We start from the raw sequence: 16144 nt of genomic DNA, 5'->3' as shown, positions 1-16144 counted from the left end.
TGTAGTGGCTGGCTGCTTTTCTTTCCTGATCTTCAGCTTGAACCCCAGTATCTGTCTTGGGTTTTTATTATTTGTGCTACATTTCTAACTGTGGTGGCAGCATCTCATTGGCCGGGGTCCAGATGGTAGAAAAGGGGAAGGAAAACTAGCTCCAGCATTTCCCCTGTTTCCTGGTTGCCATGATGTGAGCTACCCTGCTCTGCTGTCCTCTCCACCATGCCTGCACTGAGACCTCGAAAATCCTGAGCCCAAATACATCTTCCTGCCTTCATATTATGTCACATGTTTTGTCTCAGTGATGGAAAGATGACTAACAAAAAAACAAAAGCAAAACACAAGTGTGCAAGCTTAAAGACACCTTTAAATTAGTATGGAGGGGAGAATAATGTTCAGATAGATTCATAGGATACACTGGTATGCAGAAAGGGGAAAGTAAGTTAGGATCCAAAGATTGTAGTAGCTATAGTAGATATTCAGTATATATGTAATGAATAAATTAATTGTTAGATGAGCTCACATGCTTGAGGTTACAGTGGATGAAAAAGAAGCCATGCTCTCCCATCCGTTCCTTTTGGAATGGTCACTTAGACTCACTCAATTTCAGGCAAATCGTCCATTATATTCCAGGTTATTTATGGAAGCCCTAAGTAAGTTGAGATTCTCTAGGAAGGGATGAATTCCAAGAACAAGACCTTGGTTGTAGCCTATACTTAAGTGACTGTTGACAAACCACATTGCTTGCTGTGTTTGTCAATTAAAGGAATTGTTGGCTTTAGTAACTATAATATTTCCTTTTTATATAGGAGTGGTTCTGATTAAAGCCAAGGTTTCAGAGCTGGTGTTTACTGTCACAGCAGCTCAGAAGATAGCTCTAAATGCTCGCAGTTCCCTGAAGCATATCTTCTCTTCTCTTCCCAACATTACATATGCTGGTTGTGCACAGTGTGGCTCAGAGCTGGAAACAGATGAGAACAGGATCTACAGACAGTGTCTGAGCTGCTTGCCATTTTCTAGGAAGAAAACATTCTATAGGTAAGGAAACAAAGGGTGATGTTTTGTTAATTTGATGGAAAATATTTATTGCATAGGACTGGAAGTGACGAAAAGTTCAAATGCCCATCTTTTATATAATTAATCAAGAGCTTAAGTAGGAGAATGAAATTTCCCTGAGTGACAAATACCAATTTTTGAAAGTATAATTTCCCAGTAATGAATAGATTATTTTAAAGAATTATCTGGATCTAATTGTCTTAAAACAGGTATACTGAAGACTTTGTTCACTTTTAACCAAGAGCTGACTGTTCTATCATAACTCATTTCCCCATCTTGGTATCTAGTGACACTGTGAAGGTTTAAGGTGTGATGTGACCTTTCTGTGAGTTATTTGCAGAGGCCGGGGAATATTTGTTTAGCCTTCAGTGTTTCATTTTCTCACCTTTACTTTAGACGTGAAAGACAGCTAGTCAATATATGTTCATTGGTAAAACTTTTTTTTTTTTTTTTGGTTTTTCGAGACAGGGTTTCTCTGCAGCTTTAGAGCCTGTCCTGGAGCTAGCTCTTGTAGACCAGGCTGGTCTCGAACTCACAAAGATCCGCCTGCCTCTGCCTCCCGAGTGCTGGGATTAAAGGCGTGCGCCACCACCGCCCGGATTTTGCTAGCTCAGTGAGAAGCACACGGCTTTCAGACAGTGTTCAAAGTCTTGGATAGTCATTGTTTCATAGCCATAAAATTGCATTCATTGCCTGTTATTTCCAAATATTGAAGTCTATCAAAAGTAAACACATGTGTATTCCATACTTTTATTTATTTATTTTTGTGTTGGTGTGGACAGGGTCTTGTTAGATAGCCCAGGCTAGTCTCAAACTCCTAATACTCCTAAGAGATGGGCATTGTGCCCGTGAGATCATGTACAGAAGCTCGGTCAGAAGCCTTAGTTCTCTTTGCAGATCCTGATGTTTGTTAGAAGCGAGTGAATGAAGCTGGGCCTGTACTACACGCGTGCAGTTCCAGTAATTGGGAGATTAGTGTGGGAGCTCAGTTTCAAGGTCAGCCAGGACTACACAGTGAGACCTTGTCTAGTTTGTTGTTGTTGTTGTTGTTGTTGTTTTTGAGACAGGGTTTTGCTGTAGCTTTGGAGCCTGTCCTGGAACTAGCTCTTGTAGACCAGGCTGGCCTCAAACTCACAGAGATCCGCCTGCCTCTGCCTCCTGAGTGCTGGGATTAAAGGCGTGTGCCACCACCGCCCAGCTCAGAATTCTCTTAGTCTGGTTTCCCCACCTATACTTCCTGCTTGGCTACCTACTCTAATCAGCATTTTATTAAACTAATACGAGTAACAAATTTTACAGTGTACAAAAGTATTATGCCACAAAATTCATGCCTTGTAATTTATAGTTTATTGTATATATTTTTTTAAAAAAATGTTTTTATTGAGCAGTAAGTCACATGTCACCACAGATGTTCACACATGGTATGTGTACATGTGGCACTCATATACACACAATAAAATGTAAGTATTTTAACTCTATAATTTAATGATTACAGTGCATCCACAGGACTACAGACCTATTCTCCTTAGCAGTCGTTCTACTCCTCACGGTGGAAACAGCTAACATACTTTCTGTTGCTGTAGATTTGCCTGACCTAAGCATTTCACACAGTGCTCACATAACGTGGGATCTTTTGTGACTGGCCTCTCACACAGTGTTCTCAGAGTTCATCTATGTTATGGACTGTGTCCATACTTTAACTTTTTATTTATTATTATTATTGTATATGATACTTATGTGTCCATGTCATGGGGCATATGGAGGTCAGAGGACAGCTTTGTGGAGTTGGGTTCTCTACTTCTGTGGCGACCCAGTTAGCTTTCTGTTGCTGTGATAATCAACACCATGACCAAAAGCAACTCAGAGAAGCAAGGGTCTCTTGGGTGATTCTTCCAGGTAACTGGCCATCAGTAAGAGAAGTCAGGTCAGGAACTCAAACCAGATCAGAAGCAGAAACTATGGAGGGACGTTGCCGACTGGCATGCTCCCTAGCCTCTGCCAAGGTAACTTTCATAGACAGCACAAGACCCCTGCCTGGAGATGGTACCCAGGCATGCTCATAGCCCATAGAGCAATCTGATGGAAACTCCCTCAGATAGATCACTCTGGGCTGTGTCAAGTTGTCACTTGGAGACATAGAGCCAAGGCTTGCACAGCAAGTACCTTCACCCTCAGACCATCTTGCTGGCCCTAAATTATTTTTTCATACAGTGTTTTATTATTTGCCTAATTATTGAAGAAATATTTGAGTTTAGCTTCATATCAAATACTTTCTTTGAGATTTTTACTTTGAAAGCTAATGTGAATAATATCGAATTATGAGAAAATGAATATAGTCTTCTTTAGTACTCATTTATTAATAGCAACTGAATTATATGTCTTTTGTTAGCTTTATTTTAATTTTTTTTAGAAATATTTGCATGTCTGCAGTTATATCTGTGTCTACATAATTATATATCTCTTTAATCAGTCTATACATCCGTATCTATCTTAATATTCTTGTGGAAAATCACTTTGTTCCAACAGTCTTGGTAGCTTACATTCTATAACCATAATATCAAAAAATTTTCCTGTCTTTTCCCCTCTGAAGAAGAAATTTCCTCTTTCCGCAGAGAAGTATTGGCAGCATTCTTACACTCTCCTGCGTCCAGCTTTTTATGATAGGTTCATGTGTTGGCCTTTTTCCATTTAGTTTTTTCTTTTATTTTATGTGTATGAGTATTTTGCCTACGTGTATGTACCTGGTTCCTGCAGAGGATGTTGACATCTTGGAACTGGAGTCTTGTGTTGTTGAGGCAAAGAGAACAAGTACCTTTAACTGCCGAGCCATCTCCTCACTCCCAGCCTCTGATCTTCTGTGATGAGCTCTGATATGATTGGCCCTGGAATGTTAGCTTTCTCCATGGAAAGTCGTGGCTGAAGACTTGCAGTAGATACTAGACTGAAGTCCTGGGAGGTGCTGGGGCCTTAGTCATAAGCAGTGGAAAACAGGTTGCTTCTGAAGAGAAGCGTAAGATGATGTTTTATAGGGTGTAAGCCTAGAAGTAGCCAGCTAAGAGATGCTAGACTGGGTGGAGTTGGTCATACCTAGTTAGGTGGCACTGGTCAAAATCGGTCCTGGTTTGGCAGGACCAACACTCAAAAATACGTTGGCTAGAACTGGTTGAGATGGATTGACTGTAGTAGGCTGGGTAGGTTTGGGATGCAGACAGGCAATATAAACCGTTCTGGGTCTTCATGAAGCCAGGGACAGCGGCCTTTGCGATACAGGCAGTGCTTGAGGCTTGTCTAGGAGTGGGACAGGCAATGGTACTAGCTTGATTTTCCCAGATCGGGGCAGTTCTTGCTGGGATGGAGATGGACACTCCTTTTCACACCGTGTCTGTCTTTGCCTGGGGTTTTCTCAGAACTTCCCCATCAGGTGGGATTTGATGGCTGGGGAAGGCTGGAGTTTTGGGGTGCAGTGGTTTCTCAGAGCCTGGGAGGAAGAGTGTTCTTTTCACTCTTCTTATCCAGTCGCAGAAGACCAGCAGTGTTCTAGCGTGTGCCTATTTCAGTGGGCTCTGAAGCCCCTATGGCTGCGGTCAGATGGGTTCCTCTTCCTTCTTGTCTTGCAAATGGTCAGCGTCTCATCTGCCTGGACTTTGTTCCTTGACTGCTTACATTTTTGGTTCTTAGAGCTGTTTTCTCTGGTCCTTTTGGCCTTTCTTGTCCACAGCAGAAAACTAAGCAAAGGCAGCTTTCTGAACTTGGCTGTCAGAGAACTTGGCCATGTTCCAGGGAGTCCTGCCACTGTCCATAGCTCTTACCCATAGTTACTTTTCCCTCCAGCACACACACTGGGCCCTGGTTCAGGGTTTTGGTCTGAGTAGTCATCAAGAGGCTCAGAGGCCAGAGGCCTATCCTTATCCTTGTTCTTCCTGACCTGATCACAAGGACTCTTTATGAGGTGTGACTTTTCTTTACCCATATTACCTCAATGACTGCTGTGGGATCTTCAGGTTTTTTTTCTTTTTTTGACAGTTTCATATATCCCAGGTTTGCCCTGAATTTGCTGTGTAACTGAGACACAGTGGCTTTCACGTCTGATCCTCTTGTCTCTGCTTCCCAAGTTCTGGGATTGTAGGTGTGCATCATCATGCCTCATTTCTGTGGTTTTGGGTATTGAATTTAGGATTTATGTATGCTAGGCAAGCATGCTAACTGAGATACATTCTTAGCACAGTACTTTGTTTTTATTGCAAAGTAATATTCTAATATATATATCCTATATTATTCATGTATTCATAAGTTGATGAACATTGGAGTTTGTTTTCTCCTTGGGGCTGCTGTGAACATATGTGTACATGTTTTTATGTAGACATAATTTTCACAAATTTGGGTATGTGCCCCAGAATGTATTTGCTGTGTTGTACGTGTTAGCTACTTAAGGCATGGCCAAGCTGTTTTCCAAAGCAGTTGTGCAATTTTACATCTTATTGGGAAGCAATGTGAGGGTCACACTCTCTCTACATCCTTGATACTGCGTTAAGTCTCTGTTTTAATTTCTGTTGCTTGAGTTTTTGGTGCCAGATATAAAAAGGTGTTTTTCTTAAGCTAGGGTTATGGAGATTTATACCTATAGTTTCTTTCAAAGGCTTAATAGTCTTAGCTGTTTATATTTAGACTTATAATTTGCCCTTTATTTATAATTTGCCCTGTTTCAATACAGGTGGTATAAGAAAGAGTCCAATTTGCTTATTTGCATAGTCATATATACTTGTTCTAGCATGATTTTTTAAAATTATTTTATTAATTTTTTGGCTAGTATACAAAGTAATGGGTTTCATCATGGCTTCTTCAAATATTCGTATTATTATATTTTGTTTTCATTCTATCCTTTCCCCATATGCCTCTTCAGGCTTTTCCAGCTGGTTCCCTTTCTTCAAACAGTTAGTTCTCTCCTCTGCTTTTATTTATTTATTTATTATGTATACAATATTCTGTCTGTGTGTATGTCTGCAGGCCAGAAGAGGGCACCAGACTTCATTACAGATGGTTGTGAGCCACCATGTGGTTGCGGGGAATTAAACTCAGGACCTTTGGAAGAGCAGGCAATGCTCTTAACCACTGAGCCATCTCTCCAGCCCCCTCTCCTCTGCTTTTATAAAAATGATATTTATTTAAAATCTTATCTTTAGTATACATGTATAGATAATTACATATATAGGATATATAAAACTTTAGCATGGGTTCTCCAAATGTAATAAAATATGTGGTATTTGTCTTTCTGAATCTGACCTCTTTTACTTAGCATGATTTCCTGTATATGTGTCCAGCATGATTTATTGAAAAGGTTATTCTGGCCCACCTTAGCAGCATTGTTGAAAAAAAAGTCTAATCTTGGAGTTAGATGTAAAGGTCAGTAGTGCAGCATTTGACCACCATGCATGAGCTCTGGTTTGGATCCATAGCCCCTAACCAACAAAACCCAAATCCCAACCAGCCAACCAACCAGAACAGTGGCAACAAGAAAATAAACAAAAATACACACGTACACACACACACAAACAAAACCCCGCTTCTTATACAATTCCCTACATCCTTGGATGAAGGAGCCAGGTTTGTCTTGTCATGAGTGTAAACCAACACGTAGCACCGTGCTTGGCTTTTATAGAGACTCGGTTTGTGTTTGCTGAAATGAAGAATGGAAAGACAGAAGAGAGCAATGAGCATGAGAGAGAATAATCTGCATTGTGCTTTGTTTTCCCTCGCTAAATTCCTTTCTGCTCATGCGTCTGAGTCTAAATGCTCTTATTTTTTCTAGGCCGGCTTTAATGACCATAGTTGATGGAAGACATCATACTTGTGTCCGTGTAGGGTCAAAGATGATGGAGCAGATTCTTCTCAACATCTCTCCAGATTGCCTCAACAGAGTGATAGGTAAAATAGCATCCACACCACACAGTTGTCCCATGGATCTGGTCACGGGTGGTCAGGACGGAAAGGGCACTATGTTGTAGATGAAGCTTTTCCCTGGCAGTATAAAAGTAGGAAGACAGTTGAGTTTGAGTGAAACGTGAATGGAAGCTTACATAGGTCGAAGGTAAGATCTCTTTACATCTGTCTTCACACATGGGTAAAGGGAGCAAGCTCCTAGTTCCTTTAGCCCAAACAACACTGGGACTGGTAGTTAAACAAATGCTAGTTAAATAATAGCAAACAGATGAATGTATAGCGCCATGCCTGAAAGGAAGCTGTCATGGGAATGGAGTTTTAGGATCCTCTAAGATGCTCAGCTGGGATGCTGGGGGCAGCCAGACTAAGACGAGAGCAGACACACCCTCCTGTTGGATGATCATGTGTGCCCGTCCTCACTAGCATCAGACTCCTTACGTGGACAAACTCATCCAGTTCCTTTGTTTTCTTAGTTCTGTAATAGTGGGTTGCTCTTCTTGTTCATAATGGGCTGAGCATCTAATCCAAAAATAGGAGGCATAATGAATTTCATGTTTAGATTTGAGTCTTATCCCTAAGATACCTCATAATGTATGTACATTTTTTTAACTCTGATACTCCAAAATCTTCTGTTCCCAAGAGCTTTTGTTCAGAGATGTTCAGCTTGTATATGTACTTAAAACTGTGATTAAAAACTGTAGAAATACGAGTATGAGGCTTTTTCTGGTATGGGCATGCCCTTTGTAAAAATTTATTTTGTATGTATGCGTTTTTATTCACCTGCATACTTACACACAAGAAGAGACCCAAAGAGGGCATTGGGGCCCCTGGAACTGGAGTCAGGAGCAGTTGTGAGCAGCTGTGTGGGTGCAGGGAATTAAGCCCAGGTCCTCTGCGAGTACAGGTGCTCCCGACTGCTGAAGCCCAGTGACATGCCCATCACTTTGTTCAGAAGCTGATGGTGGAGCTGCTGTTGGGCTGAGCACGGCCTGTGCTCGCTTCTGATGCTCAGTGGGAACCACACGGTGATCTTTCTAGACTGCCTTCAACAGCTTGAACTAGAAAGAGAGGTAGAGAACGAGAAGTTTAAGGTGTGTGTGAAGGCTGAGGAACCAAGGGAAACAAGGAAAGGTTTCAGAGCGTGTTTCTGTGAAGCTGAAGGGTCCTGAGCGGCGTGTGTTTTCTTCCTCAGTACCTTCCTCAGAAGTCACCTATGGCTTGGTGGCCGCCGACTTGCTCCACTCCTTGTTGGCAGTCGGTGCAGAGCCTTGTGTGTTGAAGATCCAGAGCTTTTTCGAGTTGGATGAAAACAGCTACCCTTTGCACCAGGATTTCTTTCTACTAGATTTCTGTCCTGATTCATGTAAGATGTGGAGCTTGGGACTTTCTCTGAGGTCAGAGGAGGACACAGATGGCATTCCAAGGAAGGAATGATGAAATAATCTGTCTTTGGAATATTTATTTTTATATGTTTATGAATTTTGCCTGTGTATAACTATGTACCATGTATGTGCCTGGTGCCCACAGAGGTCAGGAGAGGGTGCCAGATCCCCTGGGACCAGATGGTTGTGAGCAGCCATATGTATTCTGAGAAAGCACTCTTAACTGCTGAGCCATCTAACCCTATGATCTGTGTTTTGAAATAAATGAAATGATTGCTTAGAGTTTTTAAAATAAATATTTTATTGGCACAATATAATTATACTAAATATATGTTAATTTTTAAGAGAGAATTCTGTGAAGCTTTTATTATTTGCTTTTTTGTTGGTATTCTTTTTATTCTGGAGAAATGATCTAGCAAAAAAGGCTAGATCATTTCTCCAACAGTTCCCTGAGAATTACGGGTCCCTCATTGTCATTTAATTTAGACCATGATGCATGAAGGCAATACATATTGAAGATGTGTCCACATGTAAGACATTTCCTCACTTTCTGTTATAAAATCTACATATTCTTTCTTATTTCTGTCTTAAGAAGTTGCCAATATGACCTAATTTCTTGATTTTAACTGTAGTTCTGGACTGGGGCCATGATGCTGTTGGAGAGTAGCATGTATGTGCTGGGCTGGGGACACGGTGCTGTTGGAGAGTAGCATGTATGTGCTAGGCTAGGTTTGTTTTAGTTTTGTAGAAACATTCTGAGGAGGAGCAAAGTGGTCCACTGGTCCCCCAGGTCCATCTTTCATGTCCTGATATGAGGTTTAGGTTTAAACAGAGAGCAGGAGGCATAGCTAACTAAACAATCCAGGTCGGGTGTGGTCACATCCTTCATTGGCTCATCAGTGACACTTCATTGTTTTGGCCTCTGGTCTGTCCTGGAAGTTGTCTGAAGTCTCTTTCTGGGAGACAGTCTTTCTCTCTGGCTAAAACTAGGGTACCACCCTCTTCTTTCCTTAGCGTGAGACTTCAGGAGAAATCCTAATTCCTTGGTGTCTATTGTCTCAGTATTCTGGTAGCGAAAGGAAGGGGCACGGATGTTTCTATTTAGAGTATTGTGGTTCCTGCCAGGATAGTTAACCAGCTGGACAAGCACTGTAAAAATGGCTGTATTCCTGAAAGCAAGCCACACATTCAATGCCATCCTTAACGTAAGTCCAACGAGTTTCTTCACAAATATAAAAAAAATCCTAAAATTCATATGGAAGAACAAAACTACCTTATCCTGTACAGAAAATGATTCAAAATGGATCACTATCTTTAAGATCTGATGGAACTGCAATCAGAAAACCCAGGGCGAATGCTTCTAAGATCCCGACACAGGCAAGGCCTTCCTGGCACATCCAGACTGGTGTGGCTGGAGAAAGCAGTGACTCTACCAGCTCAGGAAGGATGATCACGAACTGGCAGATGGGACTGCAGACAGTTTTAAAACTCAGAGTGGAAATAACCCAGAGGGAAGAGACAGCACACCAGAGGAGAGGAGTTGTCAGCTGTGCTTTTGACTTGGGATTCGTATCTAGAATGAAGAACAACAGCAACAGAAAACAATAAATTACAAACGAATTAGATAGTTCTCAGAAGAAGTATTTACTGTGTAAATCTATGAAGAAAGCAGTCAACTTCTGTAGCTCTCAGTGACACGCACACAAAATCTATAGTCAGGTTCCATCTCTCCCAAACAAAGGGGCTATTGTCGAGGAGACAAATAGCAAATATTGGCGAGAATGTAGGGAACAGAGAAATCAACTCCAGCTAACAGCTCCAGTAAATAGAGACACGGCATCATGCTGTTCACACAAAGGTATATCTGACACACAAGAAGAGTCATGTTCAAAGAGTGATGTGAAGGAAGGCAAACAGAAACAGCATACATGTTTCCTCATTCCTTAGATAACATATAATATTCTATACATTATACATCACTTATCTTTATGTGATGTGTGCCTATATTTTATATAGTGCATGGTCAGGTGATGAAGACCAGGGATAAGTGCTGTATAAACCAGGGAGGAAGAGGCAGTCTTGTAAAGGGCCACCCTGGAAGGTTGACTTGTGTGACCCGCTTGCTCTAAATCCTTTCTTCAATACTTGCTCTGAGCGAAGTCCTCCTAGCGGCAGTTACAATAGTGAACACTAGAGGGCGCTGAAAACGCACCGTGGAAGGCTGCGCTGCAGTCTAGGGTGAGCTGGAAGCCACAATTCTTTGGCACCACCAGTGGGGCTCAGCCAGGCTGCCAGTCACAAGTCTACCCTCTCCTATCCTACACACTTAGCGTCCCCCTTGCTGGACCTCCTTTGCTCACTCCCTCCTACCTGAAAGTTTGTCAGTTGGCAAACTAACACAACCAATGTGGTCATTTACCAGATGTCATTCTTCATCATTAGCAATGGACAGTTAATTTACAGAGACATGGGAGGAAGACGTTTAAGGAGTAAGGAAGGTTTTCACTTCCGCAGGCTGCTGAGTGACTTTTTCTGAGCTCTCTGGTAGAATGGAATACTGGTAGCATTTTCAGACATCTGGAATCTAACTCCAGCTCTAGCGCGGCTCTCTGGCTGCAGGGCACTGAGAAACAGCGCATCTTCCTGACCCCCACCTTGTCCTCTGCTGATGGACGGGAGGCCCCTCCTGAGCTGGGCTGCACCTTTGACCTGCTAATGTACAAACCCTTACTCAACTCCCGAGGGATGGTTTCTTCCTTCCGTTCACAATTGAAACACAATTTCTCTTAAAGCAAACAGTGATTTGAGCAAATCATTCCATAGTAAGCATTAGGGGAATATAATGGGCAACTATTACAGTCTGTTTTTAAAATTGCATGCTAAATTCAATTAAATTTGTCAATTATTTTGAAGGCGCTAGGCATATGGAATCTAATCACTGAATTATTTCATTATATTTTTCTTGTTAACTATTCAGACCTCCTTAGCAGATAGCTAGCTCCTCCCTGCTCTGTGGATAAAAACATCTCGTGACTCCTTTTGTTGCCCCTCTGCAGAGTGAGCACCAGGCCAGCCAAGCATGCAGAGTGAGACACTGTCTCAAACAACAAACAAGTAACAGATATCTCAAACCCTCACTTACTAAAAGCAAAAATAAATGGGTTGATATTCTACACTAATGAATTGAAAGGTGAATATTCTAAGTGTGTTGAATGATTGTCAAGTTGATACGTGTTAAAAGAAACTCGGACAGTTGGAAGCACTTTTCCAAGGAACCGTCGCCTTATTCTAGGATATTTTCTGGGAATGTAGAAGAGTTTCTGCTAGAGTCACATGCAGACAGGATTTGAGCCCACCCCTGAGCGCTCACACTGGCCTTTGAAAATCTGCACGTTTCTTTGTGCTTCTTTGTCTATACATGTCTAGACCATATGGCGGCCCCTCCTTTCACCCATCAGAGCACACAGCCTGCTGATTTCTTGCCATTTCGGTGTTCTAGAGACCTGTCAGATGCACCAGCCAACCAGCTTCCATGCCAACCATGAGTCTCACGTTGAAATGCGGGCGGGGGGGGGGGTGGTGGTGGCATCCGTTACCTCAGGGCTCTGGATGAAACACAATACACAATGGTCCCACCTCAGTGGCCTGCTGTGCAGGCACAAGGGGTCCTCTGTGTGTGTGTGATGCCATCAGAAGTGTGGATCACGTTGAAAATGTGTACGAGAAAAGAATAAGGAAGAAGCAGCAGAGGATGGCCTGTCCATCTGGACCAGTGTTTGTGTATTGACAGAATGAGGAGTTAAACCGGCGCAGTACAGCTAACGGGCATTCGGCGACCACTAACCTAACGAAGTTTATCCCTGCTAGGACAGTCTCAGAGAAGCTTAGCTGCTTGCCCAAGACCACAGAGCTTGCCGGCAGGATGCCTGGGGCTCACACCGAGGCTTAGTTCATTTGGACTCTGTCTGTTGTGCCCTAGAAAGAGGCTGAGGGAAAGACCCCGACTCCTCATTCTGGATAAGTTATCAGAAACATCAGGTAGTCCGTTTCCTGTGCTGGCTGTTATGTTGTCTGCATTCCTCCATGCCTTCCAGATGAGCATGGAAGGCCCTGGATGGGTCTCTGAGGTCACTGTCACTGTTGGGCCATGACTGTTCCCATGGGCTTCTCCCCAGTGGTAGCTGACAGGTGCGCAGGACTGCCTAATGCTCTTGCCCAGTGTACAGGAAGCAAGGGAAGAGGCCTTCCTTCCTTCAGCACAGTGTCTTCTCTCAGGCAGTTAGTTCAACACGCCTGAGGTTTCACAAGGCCTGGGGCAGGGGGCCAGGGGGCCAGGCAGCGGAGGACAGCGCCACTTGAGGATAGCTATTCACTGGGCCTACCACTCAGTAGCCCTAGCTTTGCCTTGCTTCAACACCATGGCCCCCACTTCCCATCCCCCAAGGTTTGCTGTTCCCTTCTGTGATCTGCAGCACCTCCAGGCTAAGGCTGGCAGTGTCCACTCGCTGGTGTCAGTGTTGAAGCTGAAGGTTTCATTGTACACAGGGTTGGCAGAACCCAGGGCAGCCGAAGTCCTCTTGCACTTGACGAATTTGTTGTGTTTCCTCAGAGACACTTTGACAAACATTTCTGTGTGTGTGTGTGGGGGGGGGCGGTACACACACACTAGTGGGCAGGAGTAGGCACAAGCGCAGCCCCTCAGGTGGGATCTCTGGCTACGAGGGCGTGTGCCCTTCCCTAAGCACCAGGTTTCCATCACGTTCTGGTCCCCTGTTGCTGAGGCCAGAGGATATGACAGGAGGAAACAATTAGTATAGTGCTTTACCACCCAGAGAAGTCTGGCTTCCTTTTCCTTGCTCTGGCTCTGCAGGCGCCCGTGCTCAGCTGGCCCTGTTTGCTGGAACCTGGCCCCACAGTCCAGCCTCCCTGCTGGCAAGACATCGCCTACTGGACACTCAGGCTTTGAGCTTAAACCCCTGATGATGAATTGTTAGATGGAACTGTGATAGGAATAAACCCTTTCCTCCCCAAGTTGCTTTTGGTCATGGTTTTATCACAGTATTAGTAACCCTAACTAAGACAGCTGTGGACCATCTTGGGACAGTCACTGGGTTGATCACAGTGTCTATGCAGCAACTGGATTGGGGGCAGGGCTGGTTCACATTCTTCTTCCTGCTACCTGAAGCTTTTTCAGTGCGTCCCAGGACTGGCCTTAGGTGTCTAACAAGGCCCACGTGTCCCCTTCCTGGTGACCCTGTCCATACTGGGGCATGATATCCTATCTGCACTTGTTGCCTTCATTACTGAGCCTGAGTTGTGCTGGGTCTAATCTGGGTACTGAGTAGAGGCTGATACACCCCTAGCTCCAGGCTAGGCCTTTCTATTGCATCCATCTTTCTCTTTGGACTCCTTCTTCCGGTCACCAGCATCCAAGCCAGTTCTTCTTCCTCTGTTTATTTCTATCGTCTCCAACATCCCATTCCAGGCCTGGGCTCCTCACATTTGACCATGTATCTCTCTCACCTCATAGCTTTCAAGCTCTTCCCATCTGTCTGTGTGTTCAGTGTGTGGCCTGATGCAGCTGCTCTCAAAGATCTGCCGACATACTGGCTTCCTTTCAGTCCACCTGAAATACTCAGTGCCCCTCCTGCCTTCCTTGAACAGGCTCATCCTCCTGGATGAACCTCTGGCACCTTCTTCAAGAGCCATTCATCAGAGCTGGGCAGTGGTGGCCCACGCCTTTAATCCCAGCACTCAGGAGGCAGAGGCAGGTGGATCTCTGAGTTCAAGGCCAGCCTAGTCTACAGAGTGAGTTCCAGGACAGCTAGGGCTATTACACAGAGAAATCCTGTCTTGAAAAACAAAAACAAAAACAAAGAAACAAAAAGAGCCATTCGTCACTAGCTCCTTGTCCTCATAGTTCTTGCAGCTGTCATGGTCACCAAGGGCCTCCATGTCTATGGCCGCCGTCTATCTTACTCTGCCTAGCAGATTAGCCCTCCGCCCCACTCCATGTAGGCAGAGCTATGTCCTTTCCAGCTCCATACCTCCTGGGCCGAGACTGTGATATCTGTGGCTTGTGCCAACACTGGCCACACATCACACGCACCCAACTGTGGGGACACATGCTTGTTATGCTAGCCCTGTCTGTAAGCACCTTCCACATCTAGCCAGCTTGCTTAACTTGGGCTTTTCTCACTGGGAGAAAAGCAGGAGGCAGAAGGGAATTCACGCTTTCTTGTGGCTCTCAATGTCCTGGGAATGGTGATTCAGTCCACTTTATACAGTTTTATTGAAGCTCATATTAGCTCCGAGCAACAGACAGGCTTTCAGTTGAAGAAACAAAAGAGGTGGCGTGGCTCTTACAGAATGTGGTGGAACTAGACCAATTATGCCCTGTTTCCCACATCAGCTGACAGGTCCACGTAAATCCCCAGGAGACATGTTGCTTGGTGTTACCCCTGAATTAGTCCAGAGCCATAGGTACTATGCAGTTTCTGCTCTGTCCCATGAGTGTTCCGAGACCAGGCTGGCTTGGGGCCAGCTTCACACAATGGAAGTGCCACTCGGGGCTGGCTGCAGCCGTGGCTCCATTTCCTGTTTTCAGATCTGGCTGATGCTGGCTCTCTGGTGCTGGAAAACTTGGAAAGAGCAGCAGACACGGTTTCTCTCTTCCATAGCCAGAAGGAACTCATATCTTCACTGGCAAGCACATTTCCAGGGAGATTTGCTCGAAGTCCAAGAGCTTAAAGCCTTCGAGTGCCTGCAGGTGATAAATAATTCAGTGTGGTAGATGATTCGTGAGAAAGGCCACTTTCAATTAACCTTAAGAATCGGCCACCATCTACGGGTGTGTCACCTCTCACCACTTAGGAACAGAGAAGCCAGGGCAGGATAAAGACCACACAGAGAGACATGTATCTCATACCTGTGCCAACTCCTCCCTATTAGCTAAGGTCCCTATTTATGAGAAGGAAACCCCCTCCCCTGGCATCCTTTCTGCTTCCTTGTGTAGCTAGAGTGACCTTGGACATGATTTCTTATAGCCCTCCTATACTTTGGGTCATACATCTATCCCAAAGATACGCGTGTTGAGAGCTGGTCCCCAGCCTGCGGTGCTACTGGAAGGTGATGGATTCTTTAGCAGGTGGGGCTAGTGAACAAATGTCCAGTAGGTCACTGGGGTGTGCCTTTAAAGGGGCTATTGGGACCCTAGTACCTTCCTGAGGCTGTCTTTGCTTTTGGGCTACTTGTTTTCCTGTGTGCTCTCCTCCATTATGTTCTGTCTCCCAGATAGCATAAAACACTGGAGACACCCGGGCCAGGCTGGAAACCTCCAAAGAGTGGGTCACAATGAACCTGTCCTGTTTAGGTTGTGATCTCAGCTATTTCGTCACAGGAGGAGAAAGTTGACTAACGTAGAGCCTTTCTCTTACTTTTCACATTGTCTTATTTTTTCAAATTAGCATTTATTTATTATTATACAAATAATAAATACTAAATCAAAAATAAATATTAATGTATTTTATCACACTTATATATATGTAAATATACAATGTATTTTTCTCGTATTTATCCCCATTAGCCTCCCCCCTCCCCGATAAGTATCACTTCTAACTTCATGTCACCCACACATATAAGTCTTGATTATACATATGAGGGAGACACACAGTATTTGTCTTTCCAAGTCTGGCTAGCTTTGTTTACCATATGACTTCCTGTTCTCCATTTTTCTGCAGATGCCATGCTAGCATTCTTCTTCACGGCTGAGGAGA

At 44.0% G+C, this 16144-nt stretch overlaps 1 protein-coding gene across 11 annotated transcripts in view; it reads left to right on the top strand.

The window, feature by feature from the left end:
- Shld2 (shieldin complex subunit 2) overlaps nucleotides 1–8558 on the top strand; it is a 92246-nt gene extending 83688 nt beyond the window's left edge. For all 11 annotated transcript variants that reach the window (XM_038348476.1, XM_038348478.1, XM_038348470.1 and 8 more), the window contains 3 exons: nucleotides 804–1032; nucleotides 6857–6972; nucleotides 8180–8558. In XM_038348476.1, the coding sequence (XP_038204404.1) occupies nucleotides 804–1032; nucleotides 6857–6972; nucleotides 8180–8421 (587 nt within the window). In that variant the 3' untranslated portion in view covers nucleotides 8422–8558. The remainder of the gene's footprint in view (nucleotides 1–803; nucleotides 1033–6856; nucleotides 6973–8179) is intronic.
- The last annotated feature ends 7586 nt before the right edge of the window (nucleotides 8559–16144 follow it).

The sequence above is a fragment of the Arvicola amphibius genome, chromosome 12 (genome assembly GCF_903992535.2).
Source record: "Arvicola amphibius chromosome 12, mArvAmp1.2, whole genome shotgun sequence".
NCBI lineage: Eukaryota > Metazoa > Chordata > Mammalia > Rodentia > Cricetidae > Arvicola > Arvicola amphibius.
Note: the sequence above shows the minus strand (reverse complement) of the source record. Positions and strands in the feature narration are given on the sequence as shown.